General features: G+C 28.7%; 1 protein-coding gene and 1 long non-coding RNA gene across 2 annotated transcripts in view; one reads left to right on the top strand and one right to left on the bottom strand.

The window, feature by feature from the left end:
- LOC126733859 (disintegrin and metalloproteinase domain-containing protein 10-like) overlaps positions 1–26,314 on the bottom strand; it is a 213,734-nt gene that overhangs the window by 42,408 nt on the left and 145,012 nt on the right. Inside the window, 4 exon segments of the mRNA XM_050437279.1 lie at positions 10,195–10,335; positions 20,139–20,238; positions 20,291–20,519; positions 20,576–20,837. Coding sequence (XP_050293236.1) covers positions 10,195–10,335; positions 20,139–20,238; positions 20,291–20,519; positions 20,576–20,837 — 732 coding nt within the window.
- On the top strand, positions 1,087–2,013 carry LOC126733860 (uncharacterized). Its single transcript, XR_007659893.1, has 3 exons — positions 1,087–1,486; positions 1,636–1,849; positions 1,936–2,013. It is a non-coding gene; the product is annotated as an uncharacterized LOC126733860 (long non-coding RNA).

Here is a 26,314-nt window from a genome sequence, read left to right as displayed (position 1 = left end):
AAATATTTAGGAAATGCAAGTAGAATTATAATTCCCATAAGAAGATATATAGGTATTGGTTACATATCTACCTTATGCCAAAGGTAGATATGTAATTGCTAAATATCTACCTTTGGCATAAGTTATATACTTATTTATAAAAAATAAAGAAACTAAACTCTCTTTCAGAGAGGTTGTTTACTGAAGTTGGAACTAATGAAGTTAAATAAATGAAACAAATGACAAGTGCTCTTACTGAAACTGAAGCCTGGTGTAACAGGTACTGATAGTACTCCGATGGGAATTTCACACCCAGACCTGATCAACAAGACAAGTCCCTAGCAATAGAAAACATTCCCTACAACAGGATTTTACACATGGTAGGTAATGGTATGTAACTGTAGGGAACCATAAGGACCCTAAAAGACACGTGGAACCTAAGTATAGTTTCTACGAAAAATCGACAACAAAAAGACCTGACCTTAGGATCTTAGAAGGGTCTAGGCATTAGTACGTCTTAAAGAACGACTATAGGCAACTATATATTATCTCAAAATATAACCGACTTTCGGCTTTTTAGGAAGGTGTTTTGCTCCTCAGAAAAAGAACAAAGATAGTCATTACTCGAACCTACAATTTCACAAGATAATCCCCACCGATCATTTACAATAATGACAAACATAACCAAAATAAGACACTACCCAAGGATTTTATTCCCAAGTAGAGGATAAATATTAGGGAAAACAACGTCAACAAAGCTGGGTCAGAGATGTTGATAATTTAAAGCTTATTGTATTAATAAGCAACCCACAAAAAAAAACACTACAACTTAGGACAGACTTATAAATTTATTTTCAGCCCTAAATTCCCGAATTCTAGAACAGTATAGTTTTTTAGGCAGCGATATTGGTACTAAACATATACAATACTAAACAAAATATGGGTACAAACATTGATTTTTTTATTATGATGTTCAAAAATTTCGAACTAAATTTCATCGAATCTGTAATACGGGGAAAGTTAACAAACATGCCATTTTTTCCTCTAAAATGGAACACCCTCTACAACAAACTGCCACCATTCTCAATCTCCTAAATATAAACAAACTGTTGTCGCTGACAGGTGATTCCGTTACTGGCCAAGACACATCGTGGACCGACAAGGAATTTATGGTAGCTCGTAAGTTGCCCTTCTGTCCGCACACGTTGTCGTGTGCATCCGATATACATAGAATACACTGCTGGCACATAGTAAATATTCAAAGTCCGGAGAAAAGGCAAACACCCTTCGCATCCCCTGGGGTGCAGCGATAATGTCACTACCAGACGTGACTTGACGTTGATTTAAATTGTTTAACGTTTCATTGTTAGTTACCTACATATTTTATTTGGTATTAGTGCACCAGTTAAATAGATATTAAATTTGGCAAATCTCACTTACTGAAAGCAGGCTTATTCACATATACAACAATAATAGATTTGCTAATTAATTTTTAATAATGCAGTGTGTGAGTACTTGTTTTTATTTAAGAACATTCAATATTAGCACATTCTAAATATCTTGGTTCAAATATTTACACATTCTAAACATCTTGGTTCAAATAGAATTTTAATGATACAACTAAATACAAGTAATACAAAAGTGAATATTTTATAGGTTCAATAAATAAAAAATGTTGCTGGAGGCAAGAAAAACTCTCACAAAGGATCATATTTTGTCCACAAAAGTAGAAAAAGGTTATTTTCGAAAAAATCCGGAACGACGAATCCAAAGAAAGCTTAAAAGGAGATCCAGTACACCGGAAAATGGTTTGACCCACCCCAAAAAGGGATCGGTGATCTGTTAAAGGGACGTTTGCGGCATACAAAGGGTAAGAGCATTAAATTGAAGAATGGGGTGAAATAGGTCCTACTATTAATTAAATGAAGTAAATGAATGATCGAATTTTTTATTCAGAAAAAAACCTACCTAATAGCAAATTAAAACGATATAAATCACCGGAGGCGTAAAGGGAATATAAATAAAAAAGGCGGGACCATGTCTGTACTATATTTTCCAATTAGGCAAATGATGTATTGTGAGAAAAGTACAGATTTTTACAGAGGCGTAACGTTGAAATTATATTTAAAAAAAATCCAATCGTACCCATTTTAGTTATGCCTAATAAAAATAAAATTATCTTGGACGGCAATGGATGTTTTTTTTTTGGAAAGCATTTATTATATGTAATGATTTGCCTCAGTCAGAGGTGGTAGATCAAGACTTTAAGTTAAAATGAAAGGTTTGGTGTTATTTGTGTTGATTTTTCTTAAAATATGTGTAAGTGTTGCCTAGTTTAATACAAATTGATATTTTAATTTTTTAGTAATAGGATGCAGAATTGTGGATTTGGAATTCTACTAAAAAAGACTTTGTAAATTTTTTTACGAAGCAAAGCTTACTAAAATATTTCGCAAGAAAAAGAAGATTGGATACTAGTAGTTTAATTGGTCAGAACATACAAGTTGTTACACATCATGTAGGATAAAGAATTTTACTTTAAAATTTTGTTCTATTTTTTTTTTATAATTTTTAGATGGTGCCATACCTAAATGTCAATACAGAAACTGGGAAACTAGCTGGGTTTCTAGGAGACTTTTGGAATATTCTTGAAGAGTTTTTGAAGTTCGAGTAAGAGTCGCCTTTTTTTTCACCTAAATATTAAATTATTAGTTTATTTGCCGGTGGTCTTTGTTACCAGGGGCATTTATGTGTCTTCTAGGGACATAACATCAGTTTTAAGTCATCCAAGAATTATAAATAATTTACTATATAATAATAATAATAATAAATGTCTTTTATTCAAAATTTACAGATGTAGTTAAGAATAATAACATTCTTTAATTAAGTACCCGAGAAGCAGGGCGCAGTGTAACTAAGACAGCTACTCTACTGAACCCTACTCAACAGTCATAAACTTAAGCTACAAGATAAAAATTAACTATATTAAATTCATTAAATACCCAAATAAAGAACAATATATAATTGCCAAAAATAAAATAAATAATTAAAGGCCTAAATTACGGGTTGAACGTTAAATGTAAAAGATATTTCTTAAACTTTGATTTAAATGACTTCTGATCAAATCTGTTGGCAATTTAGTTGGTGAGTTATTGTAGAGTTTAATGGCATTGTAATTGAAGGGAGGGGTTTAATAAAACTTTAAATAAAAATTACCTATGTGTCACTCTCTGCGTCTGTCCATCCTCAACCAGTTAAGCTCTTTAAATGCGTGTGAAATGTGATCGAATTTTCGTAATCTAAATATTAGCTGTGAGCAAGTATCTTTTAGACATTTTTCATTATAGCAGTTTTTTAATATATTTAAGGAATTCCTATGATTTTTTTTTAATTCTTCAAAAACTGGAAATATGTTTTTATGAGTTATTTTATGATTTTTCTATTCATTTGGCGTAATTTCTGGTTGCTCAGGGATGGCAAATTTTTTTTCCATTTTCCATACATTTGACGCTTTTTTTACGTTTCCCAGAAATTGAAAATAATCCAGGCTTTTGGACTAATTTTCTATTTCTTTAAGACTGTTTACGTCATTTTTACATCTCCCAAAGATAAAAAAATAATTTACTTTATATTCTGAAGATATCTGAACATATGCACATGCACATAATAGCTTAGGAATTAGGATTTAGGAATTAAAAATAATTAATTTATATTTTTTCAGGATTTTGAAATAAATTTTTGTGTAGGCCTTTAAGGGTTTTGCTCTTTTAAGGATAAGAATTATTTTTTTACAAGTATTTTTTTTTATGGCTTCCAGGAACTAGAAATAATCTTCTCTTTTTTTGGGTAATAGGAATAAAACGAAATAATTTTTCATTTTATTCCTGAAACATGCAGTAATTTTCATGATTTCCAAAAATTGTAAATTTGTTTCTTACGTTTACCAGATAGGCTTTTGAAAAAATATTCTGTTTCTTCCAGGCATTTGGCATAATTTTCAAAAATTGGAAATAATTTACCATATTTTTCGAGGGCATTTATTGTTATTTTTCGATCTACCATAGGCACATAACATACGTATTTTTTTTAAATTGAAAATAATTGCTAATATCTTGGAGGCTTTTGAAGTAAATTTCCATATCTTTCAGGTATTAATTATTTATCTTAATAAGAAAACATTTTTTTGGTTTTTGAATATTTTAGAGCTTTATTAAGGATTCTGCAGGATTCTGCTTTTCCAAGGATGAGAAATATTTTTTTGGGTTATTCACACTTGTAGAATATGTTTTTATACATTTGAGGAATTATAAATAATTTCTTAATATGGTCTTAATATCTTCAAACGTAAAATTAAATAACTAATTCTGTGAAGTATAAGTTTGTTCATTTATAGCTTGTTTTTTATATGCATATTTCAAATTGAAGTCATTTTTTCCTTAAGTCTTGAAGTTATTTTCATATATTTTAGATATTTGTTTGTATCCAGGGATTTTTTTCCTGCTTTCAGACTTTCAGCATATGTTCATATTCTGGATAAGTTATGTCCATCTTTTTGGGAAGTTATTCAAAAGAGTATTATCAATTACATTTATATATAATATTAACAATTTTAGAAATATTTGATCTTTTAGTAATGGTATTTAAAGTCTGTTCTACAACTACCTTATAATATGAAACCTAAATCATTATATTGCAATTTAAAAAAAAATGTAATATTCAAAATAATATTCTCTACAAATTCTGTTATTAAGACACAATTATCAGCAATTTCTATCCCGTTATACTCTTACCAACATCTTTATATTTTAGGTCAAATATTACACAAGTAACTAGTTTTTCTGAGGGGATTATTCAACTGCTAGAAGACGAAGCAGACGTGTATTTAGCAGCTATCGCTTATACAAATCAAACAAAGTCATTAACCTTATCAAATCCTTATTTCTTAAACTGGTAATTTTCAATTACGGCTTTAAACTTAAGTTAAATTTTATTCAAATGATTTTTAGGTACAACTTTTATTTTAAGCGTCCCGAGGGTAAGCCAGCGAATTACTTACACTTTATCACTTTTTCCAAGAGTTTATGGACTTACTTATTCGTTCAATTTTTCTTATCGACTGCATTGCTATGGATTAGCTGTTTTATATTACGTAAAATAGTCCCCAAACTAGAAACGATTTATTCTTTACCGACGTTTCTACTTGGAGTTATGGCGTCTTTTTTCGGTGCAGGTAAGAATAAGATTAAAAATATTTGAAAAAATTATTTGTATTTTTTAGGTTATGACCTTAAGCTGAGATGTTATTCTACAAGAATACAAATACTCATAGCTCACTTTTTTGGTATGGCATGTTGCTATGCACTGGGCGCTAGTCTTGTAGCTTGTTTAGCTGTTGTAGATCATCCGTCACCATTTACTGGGCTGGATGATTTTCCTAAGCAAAAGACCTATTCGCTATGCCTAAGAAATATCACGTTTGTCTATGATAGTTTAACAGTAAGTTTCTAGAATTTTGTTTATTAATTTAAAAACTTATCATCTTGAAATAATATTTTTTTAGGATGAAAATGGTACACTGTTACCCCAATGGTATAACAAAGTAAACACTGAGCAATGTCCGGAAAATATGATAAATTTAAAAGCCGAACATTTATGTAAAAATAAGGTTTCAGTCCTGGAAAGTAGGATTATTATGGGACGGGTTTTAAAAAAAGGAGTACATTGTCAAGTATCCCAATTACCCGAAAGGTATCGTATTAGTTTCATATAAATTAGGTTTATTAAAAAAGAAATGTGTCTTTAAATTTTGTTATCCACGACAGTCTAGAAGAAACTTAAAATGACTTTAAATGCCTGGAAGAGGAAAACCAGGCTATAAATTCATAATTTTCTTATCCACAATAATCCTGAAGAAACATAAATGACTTAAAATTCATGGAAGAAAATGAATGAATGTAATGCATAAAATGAGCATTATTATCCTCTTTTTGGCTATGTATTTCCATATATTTGTACTGATGTAAACAGAATCCAATAATTCCTATTTTCCACATATTGACCCATGGTAATAAATGTTAAGTTGTTTTATATGAAAATAATAAAACTACCTGTTTCTCTTGAATTCGAATTGCATTTTACAAAATTTTCTTCTATATCTGTTGTACATTTTGCTTCGCTCAATATAATAATTTTGGCATTACAAAATTTCATCTTATTAGGAAGAAAACGTGTGAATTCACATACAGAAAGAATATCATTATTTTGAAAGAAGTAATTTACTAAGTGCATTGTCTTTTCCCCCAATAAAATTTCTATGATAGTAATTATTTGCGGCTCAAAGTAATTTTAAAAGATGTTTTCTTTAAGTTTCTAGACTCAATTTTCTCGCAAGATTCAATCTATTCGATAGTGGTGTTTGGTTAGATTATCCACAAAGGCCAGCGTCCTCCCACTCGCAGGTACTAAGTTTGTCAATGTTGAATTCCTTGTAAGATTGCTTTGTTTTGGGTTTCAATTTGAACTTCGTTTTTCTTGTAGCTTGATGTTTTCCCATTATTTTTATCTATATTGTCGTTAAACAATCTGCCATTTTATTAGGCGGGTCTACTTCTAGATGAGTAGGTGTCCTTGGATATTGTTTTACTTTTTTTAAGGCTTTTTGCTTATTACTTTCTGGTGGTTCTAGCCTTGTTCCACTCAAATTATGTACTTAAATGAGTTCCAGATTTTATTATTCACAATTCCTGAATGGTATGAAAATATCTATGAAATACCTGAAATGCTTGAATCATGATTTCATCTGCTCTGAAGGTGTTGAAAATTCTATCATTCAAGCGCATTTCCTGGATAGTATGAAAAATTTAATGAAATACCTAAAATGCCTGGAGTAAAATGGAAAATGACTTAAAATATTTGAATTACCAAAAATTATCATAGATCTTAGTGTATCTGCTGCAAATCTTGGATCACTAGACTATATTCGGAAATTTTATGTAAATAACATGCTTTTGTTGACTATTTTGGCAGATCTAGAACACTATGCAGAGCAACAATTAAGGCTGCAATGCAAAAATACTTTAAAAAGCGCTTAAATGATTCAAACAATGTTCAGGGGGAGGCTGGGAGGATATTAAGTGAGCTAAGAGGTTAACAGGGGAATATTGTAAAAATGAATATTGAACCTGATAGGTTAAATAACTTTTGTACCATAGATTATAAAATAGGAGGTCAAATTCAGAGTTTTTTGAACTATGAATAGTTTTTTAGGTATATGGCTGGACCAGATCCATTCTTTCTTTTGCCTACTTGAGCATAAATCTGTTTTAAAGGAGATAGAAAGGAAAATACGTCTGACTGTTATATACCTATACTAGGATTATTACTGTTATTTTTTAATTTAACTGATGCGACCTTGGAGGTGCTAGTATACCCTCTTAAAAATCATCGACAAATTGATTAAAAAGCGACTTATATATATCATATTTAACTGAAAAGCAAATTATTAGGTCGGAGCGATTTGGGTTTCAAAGTGCCAAGGGAATATCAGATGCAATCTTTCATTCCTCGAACCTTTATCTTTAACTTTGAAGATTTTCATCTTTATATTTTAGGATTTTTTTTGCTATTTCATGCTGCTACAAATTTACTATTGCAACATTAGTTTTTTAATGTTTTTTTTACTTTTTATTTAATAATATTTCAGCATATTTATTTAATATTATCCCAGGAATTCAATCATAGCATACGCACGGGTATATAATTAATATATTTACGTTTGTTTGAAATTATCATAAACTTCCCTAATATTTCTTTTGGCCATAAATTTTTAACCCAATGCATAACTTAAATGAACCTGATACCCATTCTTTATTATTTTTTTATTAAAATCAAAAAGTATCAAGCTGCAGTAGTGTTTTGTGTCTTGACAAAGGCATTTGACTATGTTGGACGCTGCTGTGAAAAGTGGAATAAAAAGCTAATTCAGGTTGCGGATGATGCAACTATTTTGTGGCACGACACAAATACAATAAATCTAAATACCACAGTTAACAGACATATTGAAATTAAGAAATGATGTGATTCTAATAAACTGTGCTTAAATATTTAAGAAACTAGTGTTATGAATTTTAAATGCAATTTACATGATGCGTTTTGAAAAATCAGATTTTGAATAACATAGACATTAAATTTTAAAGCCATATCACATAGTTGTGTCATTAAATATTCGCAAGTTGTTATGCACTTAAGGTGGTACCAGAAGAAGTTGTTTCTAAAATGGCAAGAAATGTTTTTTTTTTAATTGAATCCGATTTAAGAAACAACAGGTTTGTGTTTCTGGGGCGCATGCTTACATTACTTATTTATTAAGTGTATAGTGTTTTTGTCTTGCAGAAGCGAGAGAGTGAATATGAGAGAGTTTTGTAGACAGATATTTATCACTCATAAAATGCTAACCTTTTTTTCTTTATTTATATTGGAAACTATTTACTTGGTTCATACGAAATTTATAAATATGAACACAAGAAATAGGGATGAATATAGCAGTCTACAAGCTAATGGTATGCTCCTGCCTTTGCCTACAAGGTTATTAATCCAAAAAAAATTAATGTATATGTTTTATCTCTTTTTACAGCTTTGTCAACAAATTTATTTTAATGGCAATAGAGCATATATTAATTGATTGATTAAAATTTATAAGAAATGGCTGTAAATATTCCGACTTTAAATGACTTTTATAATCTACAACAGTCCAGAAGAAATGTAAAATGACTTTGAATGCCTGGAAAAAAAACCATGAGTTTATCTGCCTCGAAGGAGTTCCAGATTATATTATTCCTAATTTCTGGATGGTATGAAAAAAACCATACTTGAAAATATATGAATCTCTTGAAAGATTTCAGATTCCTGGAATAACATGAAAAATGAGTTAAATTATTTGAAATATAGCAGAAATGATTGTATATATGCCGTAATCCAATTCAAAATTAATAATAATTGACTTTAAAAGCTTGGAATAAAATTGAACGTTATTTTAGGTATGGAGGTCTGAAATATACAAAAATTGCTTTAAACGCCTAGAAAACATAAATGAACTGACTTAAAAATACCTGGAATAAGCTATTTTAAATATCTGGTTTATATACTTTAAAAAAATTGTAAATTATCAGTGACATAAGACGTATAATAGATAGAAGAAACGAATGAAACTACTTTAAATGCATTGAATAAAATTGCTTTAAATATCCAGAAAAAACCCTTTTTCCATTTTTTTGGAATTTGAATATTTTTTAGTAAAATAATAAACTCAATATTGAACTTGAAAATAAATATTTCTGGATAGCAGTTGCTTATTTTAAGAAGCTTGTTTTTATTATAAGTAATTCTGCAAAAATGTGCAATTTTAAATTGCTTTCAAAATATATTTTTATATTAAAAAAACACGATATTTTATTAGTTTTTATTAAAAGATTTGCAAATTTAAATCATTTTTTTAAATAAATTAAGTCTTGGTTTAAGAAAAATAGTTTGCTATAAGCCACTGCATTTTCATATACAAATTATTAATAAAATCATCTTTTTTAGATATTTTCTTAAGGGAAATCATATTGCATTTTCTAAAAAGTTTAACAAGGAACCTATTACGATAATGTAAGTACTAATTTTAAATCTAATTAATATTTATAATTAAGTTTACCATTAAGAAGAGGAAGGGCTAAGACCCTATACATGCAGTAAAAAGTACATAAGTGGCTAATCGCATTTGAATTCTGAGAAGCATCGATATTATTAAAAAACAAAAATTTGTTTTTGTAAAATAAAATGAATAGTGACATGTAGAATTCTAGAACAAATCAATTGATGTAAAAAACTCAAATTTGACTCAGTTAATCACTTTAATGCTTTGGAACGAAGAATTAGGTTTTATTATAAGGAAATAATGGTAGTTTTTGAACTTAATTTAAAAATAAACTAAAATTTATTTTTATAGGTTATTACGTATCAGAAGCACAGGAATATCTGACAGAATCGAACAAAAATTTGTTTTAAATGAACTACCAAACTATCCATCTACCAATACACCAAACCAAATAACATATTCCCATGTAAACAGCGTGGTTCTGATTTACTTAATCTTAATAGGAATCAGTTTAATTATTTTAACCATAGAAATATTTATCGATAAGTACATATTTATGAAGGAATAAATTGACTTACCAGAAAACAACTCTAAGAACTTTTCTACTCCGTAGTTGTTTGGGAAGCGATACATGGGGTCCTTAAGAGCCTCTAGAGTGTGAACTTTAATCCTTTTTACCATGAATGTTATGTTGTCCTTTTTTCCATCCTGGTTAAAATCTAAAAGTAAATTGGTAGACAAGTAATTTTTGGAATTTTTATTTGTCATAATCAGAAGTTAGAATACTATTGTATGGTCATTCTAGAAAAAGTGGTTTAATCGGCAAATCTGGTTAAATTAACGAAATAAGTCACAAATATTTAAGAAGGATTAAAATTATTTCTAGAAAGAAAACAAGTCAGTGAAGTGAAATATTTTGCGATTTTAAGAAATTATGCAGTGTTTAATTTTGGACTTTATTTGTAAGACTCAATTATTAAATTCTTTTTATCAAAATAATGAATTTTATTTGTAATTTTTTAAATATTCAATAAACATATTACTTTACGGAAATTAAATTAATTAGTTTTTAATGAATAGTAAATTCTATAAATTCATTAACGAATAATAAATAAGTAAAAATAAGTTAATTAATAAATAGTAAATGTGTGGAACTTTAAATAATAATTAATATATTAATAAATTAAATTCTTATACAATATAAACCACATTAAAAATAAACCTCAAATTAATAATTTGTTCAATTATTAATGCCCAGAAAATTTATTTATTAAAATTAATTGAATAAAAAAAAGAATAATTTAATATTATTTAAAAAAAATTATTATTTTACGTTTTTAAGAAGGGCTCTTTCACAATAAAATAATTAACATTTTCAGGGATTTTATTTAAAAAAAAAATTTTTATATTATATTATTTTTGTTGCATTTATTTATTTACTAATTAATAAATTTGTATGACTGTAAAAACTGTTAGTCAAGTAAGGATAGCAACTATAGTAATATAGTACGTTATTATGTAAGCATAGCTATTATGCAAAATATTGCCTTATTCCCTAAACTTTACTTATTTTTATATAATCGTAATTATTTACTGTATGGAAATATAGATGTTTATTATTATCATTACTATTATTATATTTTTTTTACTCAGTAAATTTACTAAATATTAATTAATAAATAATTTACGTATTTCAAAAACTATTGAAATTTTAAAAATAGTGACTTTTTAATTGTTTTTAGAAAATATATTCGGTAAGAAAAAATAAATATTAATAAATTTTATATAAACACAATTTCTAAATATCCAAAATTAAGAAAAAAAAATATGTCTTTTTTATTTATTTTGTATTTTTTTTACGGATTTATTTGTTTATTTATAAAAGTTTTATGACTGCAAAAACTATTTTTTTTTAATTGATAAGATTAAAATGAACAAAGTTTTATATTTTATTAAATAAAATTAAATATAACCTTTTTTCGTCAGGTGAAGGTGAAAACATTTTCCCAATTATATTTTTTAAGCGAATTTAATCAATCATTAAAAAAATAATTTTTATTTTTATTTAACATAAATAATAATAACTTAAATTTATAGATTTTTTTTGTAAAACTACGTCAAATTTAATATTGAAAAATGACCACATAAGCAATGCCCATGTTAAATTACTATTATTTTATTCTGATACCAATATGCTTAAAGAAACCTGTTTTTTCATAATTTATAATACATAAAATAAACTAAAGTAGTAATATCCACTAGTTCAAAGTATATTTGGATTGTTGTATTAATATTATAATAACAGTAATGTAATAGAATTTATTATATAATTAATAATATTGAATATTGAAATTCAAAAATATTTACGCAATTGTCTTTGAAAACCTTATTTCAAATTATATTCAATTCTTTTTAATAATTTTTCTTTTAGAAATGTTTATAAATGTATATAACTATATGATATTTTGAGATAAATATGTCTGAGGAGATGAATATGTCTATTTTTTTCCATATATTTTGTAATAAAGGAGCAATAAATGTTAATTCCAGACAGGGAGAAAAAGCGAAGAAAAAAAGATGTGAAAAGCTAATCAAAACCTCATTCCCAGACGACAACGCTTAAACCCACCGTACAAATAAGCATCCCTAACAAGAATCTAATTCCAACCTCCTTTATTGGCCGTTTCTCGCGCCCTCTGGTGATAAATTGACTGACGTCCTCAAATTACGGCTGGCTTAAAGAGACGATAAATTTCTCACGCCGAGAAAAATAAAACGACCGTTTTCCTTTTAAACATTTGCTCTTTTTTGGAAGCTCCTTCGTAAGAAATATAAGTCGCCCGAGGACATGTGCATCGATTTCTTGTCAATATGTTATTTAAGTTTTTAGTGAACAATATTGAGTAGTTTTGTATTATATTTATGATTTTATAGTACGAAAGGAAGATTTAGATTAAGTCGAAGTTGAAGAAGTGGATTCAGAAGTAAAATCAGAAATAGGAATAGAAGTAGAAGTATAATGGTGAAAAAATATGGCTCTTTTCTATCGAAAATAATAGCTACTTTCTGAGAAGGGACATACTAAAAAAAGTTACAAAGGATATCCATTTTTATCGCTCGAGAATACACAAAAATAGATTACGAGGATAGAAACGTGTTACAAATCTATTTGAGAAAAGCGCATTAAAAGAATAATTAAGAGGCTTTGCTTAATTGCAGAAATATAGCTATTTAAATATTGGTAAAAAATGGATTATATTTTTGTACCTGCGTTTCGAAAATAATCACCTAAATTCCGCAAGAATAAGTTATGACTTTTACACAATTCCTAGTTATCGGAATTTCTATTTTTTTTAATAAAAATATTTTTTGATTAAATTTTTTAAAAATAAATAGTTATTGATATTTTAACATAGGAATATTGTCTGTCTAGACAAGTTCATTTAGACAAATTGGAACCTGCATTTTATTATTAATCGTTATTACTGGAAGTACCATATCACAAGATTTAAGCTTTACATTTTTATAAAATCTTATATACCACGCAATGATTTTGACTAACTGGAATGAGGAGCTTTTAAGAACAATAGAGAGATAAAATGTGCTATATTACTTAAGACAAAATTGTGAATCAACATCCTAAAAAATTACAAATTCACAGAACCATATATTTCTATACCATAAAGTTTTTTGAAAATATATTAACAAAAATAACAAAGCAGGTTTAAAAATAGGTAAAACTGCTGCCAAAAAGAGAAGCGAGAAGAAGTAAATTAAATAATAATAGAAAAAATAAAATGTATTACAAAATATGAAATTTAATGTTAGAACCCAGCTCAAAAGCTATCGTTAAAAAATTAATTAAGGCTATAATATGCTAGGTAATAAAAGTGATTTTAACCTGCTTTTGAACTTTTTAATATCTAATGTTTGTCTAATATAGAGAGGATCGCGATTATACATTTTTTTACTAAGATATGTGAGCGAGTTTCAAAATAGAGTTAGAATTTTTGAAGATATGAAGAATCCCTCTTCACCCTGCAGAATCTCTTAACCCTGCAGAACAGAGGTATCTAACTGCTTTTTTTTGAAACCCAAAAATAATGTTCACTCCTTGTTGCTTAAACCTCTAGAAGGTACGCCATAACGAAGATAAGACTCGACAAAAGAAAAGTACATTAAACGTGCAATCACTTCTCTCAGCTGATGTATTGCCATTCTTACTGCAAAACATTTAAAGGATAATTTTCATGCAAGACTTAAAATATGGTCTTTAAATCAAAGACGACCATCAATAGTAATACCAAGAAACTTAGAGTTTTCTTTGTTTTACAAGGGGACTCTTGACTAAGCATCATTCCCTGGACATTACACTTAAACTCCATAATAAAGGTTTAACCTACATTAAACACAAGCCTGTTTAAAGCACTTAAAACTTTCGAAAATCTGAGCTCGAAAGTAATCAGAATCTTTATGACTTCACAATGTAGTAGTATCATCAGCAAATTAAACCTTTCTGCCTTGTAGTCTCAATGAGTCTAAGTCATTTACATATGGCAAAAATAATAGTGGTGCTAACTTTTTAGTCCAGACTTAATGGATCTAGTATCAGATAAACATCCAGACACTGTAACTCTAATAGACTCCAGCGATTGTAATGCCACGCTCCTTAAATCATATTTATTGATCTTAGACAGTATTTTATGATATAAACAATCAAATGCTTTGGATAGATCAAAAATACCGCCGCCACCGACTTCCCACAATTCAAGGACATAGACAGTCTCCAAAAAGCTAAAAACAATTTCCAAAGTCTCTTGAACAGTTGGAAATCAAAACTGGTTTGCAAATAAAATGCTATTATGTTGTTAAAAAGAAAAACAACTCTTTTAAACATGAAGGAAAAACGCGATTATGCCAGGAATTGCTTATGGCAGAAAGTAAGGTATTCAATGCTAAGTTAGACAAACAGAGAGAATACAGGTAATATACTACTTGTATCATAACTTGTGTGAGATTAACAGGATGAAAGAAAATAGAATGTTAGACTGACACTTGCTGAATCTAATCCAAAGGATTAATATTTCTATTCACAACGAAGTAATAATTCTCACTTGTAGTAAGAAATAAAATTATTATTATAAGAATCATTTAAAATATTTGGTCTTACCTTTGGTTCTGATTTTTTTTTATGAAAATGCAAAAACACTCTCTCTGCCTCTCCCTTTTTGTCTCTGGAATCTGATCAACTACTTTGACCTTTTCTATTTGAAAACTGGGCCACCCTTATTCTGATTCTTTCAACTTAAGTATGAATATATGTAGGAAAAAAATTATTTTTCAAACTTTATCGCACACATGCCTCACAAGATATAGGCTTAATCAAAATACGCGAGTTGGTAGGAACAAAAAAAGTATTGGTCAGCGATATTTCAAATATTTAGCACCGAAACTTTCTAATATTATACCAAGACCAATACAGGAAAAAATGTATTCAGCAACGTTTAAAGTTTATGTAGGGCAATGGATTGAACAAAGAGATGCGGCTATGTTTTATCATTTGGTGAATAACTTGTAGCTTGTTCTTATTATTTTTGTAACAGACCGATAACTTTTATTAAACGTTTGATAATTCCCATGTTCTTTTGTTAAATCCTATGTGTTACTATAAGTATTTGAATTTAAATAATTTTGTCTTTTCTTATTGTATGTGTTATATAAGATGTGGTTGTCCTTATTTTTAATGTTGTTTTAAAACCGGCAATAAGAATAATTGAATATTGACAGATACAAATAAATTATGAGTGATGTATTGAAAAAACATTGATGGAATATTTTCTCGGACTTGACAAGAAAAACCCGAAATTGACCTTTAAATCCCAATTGGACTTTATATAATATATGTCCCTAAAGAAAAAGTGCAAAAAGCTTCTAAATAGAGCAGCTTCGGTACTAATCGTTTATTTCTTCCTTGTGCTTGTACGTAAAGTGAAATAAGTATTTTGAATTTAAATTTTGTAATTTTGAAAATAAACGTATTATTATTATTTTATTGTGAAGTTTGCCCAAAGATAAACACTATTTATATTGAGCTTTAAGATGCCTACTTATCTAGTCGAGCTGCTAAGAATACTACACATGACTCGAGCCTAGAGACCTCGACTTGATACAAAACACGTTTACTAATACCTTACGTCACAAAGATGCTAATTTGTTTATACATTTTAGTGATGCCTGCTGTTAAAACGATTTCAAATCTAACCAAAATATTGAATAGCTTGTCCTAAACGGGAGGTCCCACTTTTAACGCATTATTTAAAGAGATGCCACAACTAGTCTTAGCACTCGCGTCGAATATAACACGGAGTTTTGTTGTTCGTTAACTACCGAATGATGGGGTCAAAAACAAACCTTTACATTACCCAACATTTTACTGTCTGAGATCCTAGACATGTCACATAAATTTGTGTATTCTTTTATAAACTCACCGTACATTGTTTTAATTTTGCATTTTTATCTTTTTGCAATTTTTTTTCTAATGCATAAAATAATATAATGCATCGGAATATCTAAAGATTTGCCTTACTAGTTTAAACAAAATTTCGTGTCCAAAGCTGCGTCGACCCTAATTGTTGTTGTCCTAAATAACTTCTCACACTGCTTTTCCTCCTTTAAATAAATCTTTTTTCCTGCTAGAAACTCCTCTCCAAAACTTTTCTAATTGCTCTTGAACATCAAGAAGATGATCTAATCTATCATGATGAACTAATGACTAAGAACTAAATTTCTACCTGTCTTGTATGGTTTAACATATCTGTCTTTTGCGAGATATATTTGTGATTACCTTATCTAATTTATCTTGTACATAGTAAGTCAAAAAAGATGCCTGTTCCTAATAAAATATGAACCCGTGAAGAACTGTAGAAATGAAAATCGGCCAAATTAATATTTTATGGAATTTCCAGACCTAGGTATTAAATTAAAAAGAGGAAACATTGGACACAACGTCCATATTGTAAACTGATTGTATCCTTCCGTTGGCTTGATTGTGGATCTTAAGAGCCGCTTATTATTGAAATTGGCATGTTAATTTTCTGAAACTTCAGTTAGATTTTCAACAAAACAATTTCTGTCGGAGATCTATGATTGCGACACATGATTGTTTATGTATAAAATGTTATTATCAACCTCGAGATTTTCTACATACGGTGCTAACTTGGTGTCTTGAGCGCAAAAAACTGTAACATACTCCTTAACTCTTTATTTGGTCCGATTAATGTTCTATATCTAGAGCCAATGACTTTTTATAAAAAATATACAAAATGGTTTCTCTTGCATCCTTCACAAATATTATTACTACCCGATGTATTTCCTATCAAAGCACACATACCTCGATTTCTTAAATTTGTATTTAATATCCTTAAAAATTTGCTGCTATTATAATTAACCGTGCAAAGCTTTTTAAATTTAGCCGATTTTTCTTCCCATTACTTTTTGGATTCTAAGTCTAATTTTCTACTTAGAGAGAAAATAATAAATCAATCCCACGACTCTACTGATTACCCTATTGTCTTTAGCGCTAGATAGTAAATTCATTTTTCCACCATTCATTTATTCTCATCTAAATAAGAAAATTAACAAAAGCTTCATTAAATACCAATCAGAATTACAAATTTCTTATAAAACTAAAAACGACTTGGGTTTGGTTTTGATCAATACCAAGGATAAACTTGACACTTGACATTTGACTGGCGATGTTCAGGGTCTGATGTTTAACGAAAATTCCCTCTTGCAGAATAAAGAGTGCTGCAAGTTCCTAGGAATTACCATTGATGGTCGCCTTCGGTTTGAAGATCATATTTTACATTTAGCTGGGAAATTATCTTCTGGATGTTTCGCAGTAAGAATGGCAAAACAAGAGCTGGGAGGGGTGGTTGCACGTTCAGTGTACTTTTCACTTATTGAATCTCATATTCGGTATGGCTTGCCTTTTTGGGGTTTAACCAATAAGGGACTACTTAACATTATCTTTGTTATTCAAAAAAAAAGCAGTTAGATACCTGTGTTCTGCTAAGTTAAGAGATTCTTGCAAACCCCTCTTCATTTCTGAAAAAATCCTAATTTTTTTTTCACTCTTTATCTTAGAAACAGCTGCTCTTATTCACAAAATTCCCAAACTACCCTCTGACACTGGCCATTTGACTCGTCGTGTAAATGATGTTCCCCTACCTATTCCTATGTCTTCCCTTACCAAAAACTCATTAATTTACATAAGTAAAAAAATTTACAATCATGTTCCTCTGTGTGTTAGACATATATCGGATGTTAAAAAATTTAAAAGAGAGTTAAAGTCGCTTTTATTGGCTAAGGCATATTATAACCTGGATGACTTTTTTAATGATAGGTTTTAACCTTGGACATGTTGGAAAGTTTTCTTTTTTTTCCTTTTTTCTTCTCTAGTTTTGTCAACAAGTTTACCTTTATTTAGTAATTGATTGTTTTATTTAGTTATCTTTAATTTAAGTATGTTCAAAAAGTTTTGTCTTCTTGTGTTTAATTTTGTTCATTGTTTTGTCAATTTTTTAAATTGTATTTGTGTTTTGTTTTTTTTAGCTTGTAGGATGCTTGTACACAAGATTATTCTTACGTAATATAGCACATTTTCTTTCTTTCTTTCTTTCTTTCATTATCAAAGAGTGGTATTTACAGACTGCAGTGTGATTCTTGTGATTGTTCATATGTGGGACGAACTTGTAGACCCTTAAAAACACGCATAGCCGAGCACTTAAGCAGACCCTTTTCTGCATTTGGTAAACATATAAAATCTAATAACCATAATTCCAGTCCAAAGTCTAATTCTAAAATTCTCCAACAGGTAACCTCTAAAAACTACAACCGACTAGATTTTCTTGAAGACATTTATATCACCAACGAGCTCATCAAAAATCCCTTTTATTTAAATATACAAGTAAACCTCAACAGGCCTTACATTCCATTACATAGCAGACTCCATAATTAAAAATTTTATAAGCATTGGCAAATTTTCTAATTTAAAAGTTTGCATTTACATCGTTAAAGGATAACAATTTCCTTATCCGAACAAAAGTTCCCTGTTGTAGTCTAATTTGTGCCATCAATTTATCATTAACTCGCACTACCGCACATCATTTATGATAATGACATCTAGACCGATCTGTCGCTACTACCACTCTGACAGGTCCGCATAATATTAATTTTAAAGTGAAGTTGACTGTGTAGTGAAGTGTAGGTTAACCTATTTTGACATAGTATTTCCCGCTATCTAAAAACCACAATAAAATGTAAAAAAAACACAAAGGGCATTAGCGTGCTCCCCTTTTTAAATTTTGTTCGTCCTGTTTAGTGTTCTGTATAGTCTTAAGTATTTCTAAATGTACTATCGTTTCTTATAATAATGTTCATACTATTAAATGTGTTCCTACTATGGAAAACTTCCGGGCTTAACTGACAAGTGTGTACATTCCATTTATTCACCTTTAACTATAATGGTTTTTTACGTATAAAACGCCCAACTCATTTTTCAAGTCATTTACATATGGCAAAAATAATAGTGGTGCTAACTTTTTAGTCCAGACTTAATGGATCTAGTATCAGATAAACATCCAGATACTGTAACTCTAATAGATTCCAGCGATTGTAATGCCACGCTCCTTACATCATATTTATTGATCTTAGACAGTATTTTATGATATAAACAATCAAATGCTTTGGATAGATCAATTCAGTTAGCACTGATGATGGCTCATACGCCGAAAGCGCTCTGCTAAGCTTCTAAAAATAAATTGCTTTGAATAGATCTAGTTTGATGAATTTGAATTATTATTGGCTTAATATGGAAGTGTTTGGTTAATAAGTCTAGTGTTAGTAGCCTCCAGACATTCTAATACCTTTTTTGCATATTCTTCTGAACTATCTAAAAGGTAGTAAAATCTCTGAATATTGTCTAAATTCCTATTTCTATGTATTAGGGTCTAGAATGTTAAAAACACTGCTGAAACTTTCTATAATCTCTTGCAAATTTTTGTAAACCTAAGTTGTGTAAGTTTTTTCCTAAATATTGTTGTTGTACCTGTTGAGTATTATTAACACTATTTAATTCTAGTATTAATCCATTTTCTAAATAACATTTCTATATGATCCCTAGCAATCGCAACATATCTTTAGTAAAGTTTCTCAAACGCATCCTTATCTTCTGTCGTCTAAAAATTAGATACATTTTTTATCTACTATGGAAGTTATTGCTTAATTTGTTTTCTTTTTTAATAAATGTATTTATTATTTCATCTTTTTCTGTTATTTATAATTGCAGACCAAACCTATAGTTAGTTGTATATTATATGCAAAAGTCGTTCGGTATTATGTTTGTCAATTTATGGTGAAAAAGGAAATTTTAAAGTCGAAGCAGAAGTAGAATTCCAATCAGATCAATTCAAGATTGGAAAAAATAAAGCAGTGAAACTCAAATCTCAATCCAACAACTCACCAGTATTCCTATAGATTGCATTTACTCTCTGCACATGTCTAGTCATAACTTCAATACAAGCCTCCTCAGTGCCGTATTTTTGGAAAAATTGATGATCAGCCTAAAATGATCCTAGTTAAAACATTGCAAATAATAGTCCTACTCACTCCCACCTGAAGGTACAACATACAAGTGGTCTTTTTAGGGTCGACAGTGGCCCTTTTAAAAACATTTTTAAAAATCAGCGCGGACGCATCGACGTGAGTTCGATTATCGAGTTCCATCACCTCATCGATTTGCTGCTGATTAATATCGAAATTTGCTAAAACCGGACGTCGAGTTCGATTAAAAAAGATCAAATCGTCGTCGTAGGGCAGTTTCGCTTCTGCTTGTAGAAGCCATCTGAAATAAAAGACACTAAATACGCCCCGCATTTTATTCCTAAAACCACTTATTACCTTCTGACTCTTTTTCTTGGAAGATCGGGTTTTTCCAAGATTTTTTCGAAAAACTTCTGAGATGCACATGACGCATTCCTTCTTGGGTCTACTACTTCGGTTGCCTTGTAAATTATAGAATGAAACGTCGGTTTTTTATCGGCAGTTTCGGTGAAGTACCGACTCACTGGTTCCACGTGAAACTCTTCGGTTGGGGTGGTGATCGTACCTTCGAAGAGTCCGTCCTGGGTAACGATGCCATGAACTTCAGAATTTTCGTCATCTGAAACACAAAAAAGCAAGTTTTAATTTAGTCTAAAACATATTTTGATAAGATATGAAACCAATGTTAAAACTTTTTTTTCTGGATAGATAAAACTGCTGGCTTAGTTTTTCTTACAAAGGTGGATATTTCAACTCTCTGATAAGAGAGTTTCCTTAATAAAACTTTTTTATACCCAAATAAATACGTAAAAAACAAAATACTTCCAGTGACACTCCCTTATTTTCTGTAAAACTTGCGCCATCAATTTTCCACCATCCGAACTTTACCAACTAACTCCAACTCTATCTTTTATTCAGAGAAATAAAGATCATAATCGTATATACCTTCTCATATTCGCCAGTTAACTAGTTACGAAAAGTTTAAATCTTAATAAGTTTTGTGACGCTCAAGGAGTGCTGCTGCAGTTCGGCAACTACAGCCGAACAAAATATCCTGATGAAATTTTGGAATTATGGAAAGTTTCCGGCTCAGCTGCTCTTGTTTGCAGCTTTTGTTTGTAATAATTTGATTCTTGTTGGTTAATTTGCAAAAGCTTTTAGCGTATTGTGTCATCTGACGCATTTATAACTGATAAATCGGATTTTGTTTTATGTTTTATAGTTTTTAGTGTACACAGCGGAATTGCTTTTTTTCATAAACGCTGAGCGTGGTCAATGCAGTGCATACAGGTCAAAGTTAAGTGCATTTTAATTCCAAGTGAGGAAAATTCAAGATTCAATTGTGCAGTTGCATAATCTGTAATTATTACAACATCGCATAATTATTTTAACTCCAAATATTAAATTATCTGTATCTTAGATATAATTTATTAATTAGAGAAAAATCGTAAATCATGTCCATTTAAGTTATAATGGTTTATATGCCACTTTTTAGTGTTTAAAATAATCCAAAAAACCAAAAGACTTAAAATATTCTTATGCAATTTATTGTCGTAAAATATATATATTTATTTAAAACCAATGACTTCTAAAGTAAAGTCATATCCATTTAGATTATGCAAGGCCATAATACTTTTAAAATATTTCAAAAAGCAAAAAAGGATGCAAAATATCTTCAAACTTAAAATAAAAAAAGTTTCTTTAAATAATTATTTTTATAATTAAAGTTAAAACTGACAAATTAGTTTAAATTGATAAATAGACAAAATAATAAATTGCCATGTTCATCGGGTAAAAATTATTTAAAAAAATATATATTTTAGAAAATGAAATCATCGTAAAATAAAAATAAATTTAGTTAAAACAAATGATGTTCTGAAGTAAAATCGTATCCATTTAGAATATGCAGTGCCATAATACTTCATAGAGAAATATTTTAAAATATATTTACAGATTTTGAAAAAAAAGTTTAGTGCTTTATAAAAATGACCACTCCTAGATTTTCTCAATTATCTCAAATAAAAAAAAAATTCAAAACACCTGCAAATTTAAAATAAATCAAGATTCCTTGTATATTACTATCTATAATGAAAATTAATTATAATTTTGTAATTCATTAATTTGTTAAGTTATGCTTAATAGTTTATATGCAACTTTTTAGTTTTTAAAATAACTAAAGAACCAAAAAAGTTTTGACATATTTTCTTAAATATTTAAATTGTCATTAAACTTATACCAAATATAAATTTAGTTGAAATAAATGATATTCTGAAGTTAAAATATATCCATTTAGATTATGCAGAACTATAATACTTCATGGTAAACTATTTAAAAATATAATTACAGATTTAAGAAAAAAAATAGATCTTTATAGAAATGAACACTCAAAAGATTTTTTAAAATATCTAGTACTCTTAAAATTAAAAAAAAATCTTTAATAATTTATTTTTATTAAAAAAAAATGTGTATTGCGTTTATTTTGAATATGCATAATTCTAGCAGTTTTATAGTTTTTTGACAAATTCAAATAATTAATTTATTAGTTAAACGTAAAAAAATATATAAAATTATAATTTTTCATGCTCTTGGAGTAAAAATAAATTATTAAAAAGATATTTAAAGTAATTAAATCATGGTAATGAAATGGCAAAGTCAGAGTTTCTAATATATGTCAAAAACCAAAAAAAATCCAAGATGTCCTTAAAATAAAATAAAAATTCTTAAATAATTGATTTTTGTTATAGAAATTAGTGTATTACGTTAATTTAGATTATCCATAATCTTCGCCATTTACACTTTTTAGAAAATCTAAGCAAATAATTTTTAGGATAAAACTAAAAGCGAGATAAAATAATAAATGCTCACGTTCTTAGCAAATTAAATTATACTCTGCGTGATTAAAAGAGGCATTAAATTTAATTTAAAAAACTTTACTTAATTATAGAAAATGAGAAATCGTGTCCACTTAGATTATGCCTAATTGTAATAGTAACTACTAGTTACAAATATACATACAGCGTGAGTTGTAATAGTAACTACTAGTTACAAATATACATACAGCATGAATCATTTAAAAAAAATTAAAATCCTATAAAAAAAGCTATTTAGTTTTGCCAAAATGTCTCAAGAACCAAAGAAATATACAAACAATTTACAAAATATCACAAATATAATAAAAAAGTTAAAACATTCGCTTGAAAAATTTATTTTAATTTGTTTTAAAGTAAAATCCTAAGAAATTGAAATTCCTTTTACAAAATAATAAAAAAATATGTGTAATTTTAGAAAAAAAGAAAGAAGATTCTGTTAGATATTAATTTATTGTAACTGTAGAAAATGGCAAATGGATTTGCAATTAGATTATGCAAAGTCGTAACAATTTATAAAAAACTGACTTTTTATATTCAACAGAACACATTTAATTTACAGTTACTCTGAAAAAAGAGTAAGTATCGGTATTTGACAATGTCAGAGTAAAAATGCAAAGTCTCCGTAAGAGCTTCAGCCAGCAGTTACAGCAAAAAATTGTTACTTGTATAAACATTTTTTACAATAAACTTTCCTGCTAGTTCCAGTCTTCTTGGGTACAAGGGTTGTTCTCCAGTTTCTGGCAAAAATGCCTGCGAAAACGTCGGAGAAAAAGCTCGAGTTATAATTCCCAATGCCTTTATTGCAGACGGGCCACTTTTAATATATATATATTAATAATAATATCAGAGCTCTTACGTCTGCTCTATAAAATATTAGAGATATTTTAGGATTCGTTCTCCAAATTTGCTTTGTAGAAACCTTTAAGAGATTAAGACTTTTCTCAGCTTTCACTATATAATTATTGATATACTGTTCCCATGTTAATTTTTATTTATACACCTTCAAATACCAAAGGTATTTGAAGGTGCTTCTGCAAGGAATTACCAAATTTTCTAGCTGTATAGGTTCCCGGTGTTCAACTCTATGCCTTATAAAAATTAAAATTGCTGACTTCATTGAAGCCAAATCTAAGCCATTATTATAAGTATAACTGAAAAATTAACATAATAATTTCTCTTAACTAATAAAAATTTCAGGGTCACATAAAGAACTTTCAGAGGTTTATAGAAAAAGTAATTTTTCATTTTAAGACCCAGGACGTTAAAACATTGCCTTGAATGATTCAATTTTCTTGTAGGAAGTGGTAAATTTTTATGTATAAATTGAGCAAATAATATATTTAACTATTCTCTATTATGTTAACATTATTACAAATTATAAATTAGGATTTTACCAAACAACGTTAAATTTAGTTAGAATTATGTCATCTTTTGGACAAAATCACTTAATTTTAAATATCGATAAATCGAATTCATTTAAGTTATGCTTAATTATAATAAATTCCAGTATCTTACTAAAAAAATTAAAGCGATTATTAGAGATAATTCTAAAGTCTCTTAACATAACACAAAATACCGTTTTTCTAAAAAATACCTTCAAAAAAGTTAACTTTCATGACTTTTATATGCGAAACTCCTCTTTCCGGATTTTTTTACTAGGCTACATTTCATATAAGGTCAATGTTTAGCCATATTTAAATACCTTGTGCAAAAAGTCAATTTGCTGACATTAAAATTAATATGAATGTGCGTTTGCCTCAATTAAAAACCCAATTAGCCTATTTACATCGACCATTATTCAACCTAACAGTAATATCCAGTTACATTTGCCTATAAATCAAAATAGCCATGCTAAAACTTTCAATTTACCAAGCTTCAATTAAACTAAACCCAATAGCCCATGATAAACTAGTAATTGATACCCTAGCTATTTTACTATTCAGCATTTAAATGTAATTTTATTTGAAAAAAAAGAAGTATAAAAGGGTGAAAAATGTTTATATCCGACGTTTCATGACAACCCCTTTTCTAGTTGTTGAAAGTATAAAAAACCGAAACCCTTTTCGCGATCCATTTTAAATTTTTCATGAGCTTTTGGGAAAAGGAATTTTTATTGATTTTTCTCGCTCACGTCTGACAGTGACAAATAGATGTTTTCGCTAGTGGTAATTAGGGGTTTTTGTGCCACTCGAGTCGTTTGACATCGGTTTTTTTCGATGAAAGGAAAGAAGGCTTTTGGTACTGAATTTCTAATAGAGATTCTCGTTTAAGAGGTCTTGGGTTTTCAGAGCAAGTTTATAAATTTAATCATTTTTCAAGCTTATAAATAAAAAAATTATTAAAATATTGGAAAAATATATTAGGAAGTTATTTAAGAGGTGTATTATACCTAATGTTGCACATGCGTTAAATTCTACATATTCAAGATATCATGTCCTGCTTTTATACATAAAGAGAGTCAGGGAAAAACTGCTTCTGAATCAGTAAATTTACTTCTTAGTCTGTTACCTCTTTAGCGTATTTATTTTTTTCTTTTGTGTTTCATTTTTTTTTGTTTCATTTAAATACATATATTGTTTTTATTTTTAACATCAAGAATATAACGTAAATTAGTTGGACCATTTACACATGGCCTAGGCAGTGTTTAGCTAGTCTGAACGTCTTAAATGACAGGGATTTTCATTTTTGAATTTTGTGCAATATTTAATTTAACTTAGTTTGTTAAATGAACCTTTTTTAGCAGGAATTTATTCATATTTTTAAAACGCATTTTTAATAAAATAATTTGAACTAGCAGGATCAATATTAAGAAAGGAAATTTTAATTTTGTTGAATTACCGTATGATTTGTGTTCCAGTCTGTAGTTTACCTAAATATAATTTAAAAAACATAAACTTAGACGAATATTGTGATTTAACAATGAAAATGGACCTTATATAATCGAAATATACTTTTTTTTTTAATGTTAATTAAAACACAGAACAAGGATTTAAACATCTTCGGATTTCCGCAGACCAAAAACCCTTTTGGCATAGAGCAATGTCGTGGATTTAATACGTTTGCCGAGAAAATCTCGCAAAGAGCATAAAGAGCGCTTTTGTACCGAGTAATAATACTATAAAACTCGTAACTTTTACGATCTTACGCCGTGTCGCCTTTTCCTGTCGCATTTCATATTAAATGAAAATCCATGATATATATGTATGTATACAGATATAATATGCCT

This window comes from Anthonomus grandis, chromosome 3, assembly GCF_022605725.1.
Source record: "Anthonomus grandis grandis chromosome 3, icAntGran1.3, whole genome shotgun sequence".
NCBI classification, from domain to species: Eukaryota; Metazoa; Arthropoda; class Insecta; order Coleoptera; family Curculionidae; genus Anthonomus; species Anthonomus grandis.
This window is presented reverse-complemented; position numbering and strand designations above follow the sequence as displayed.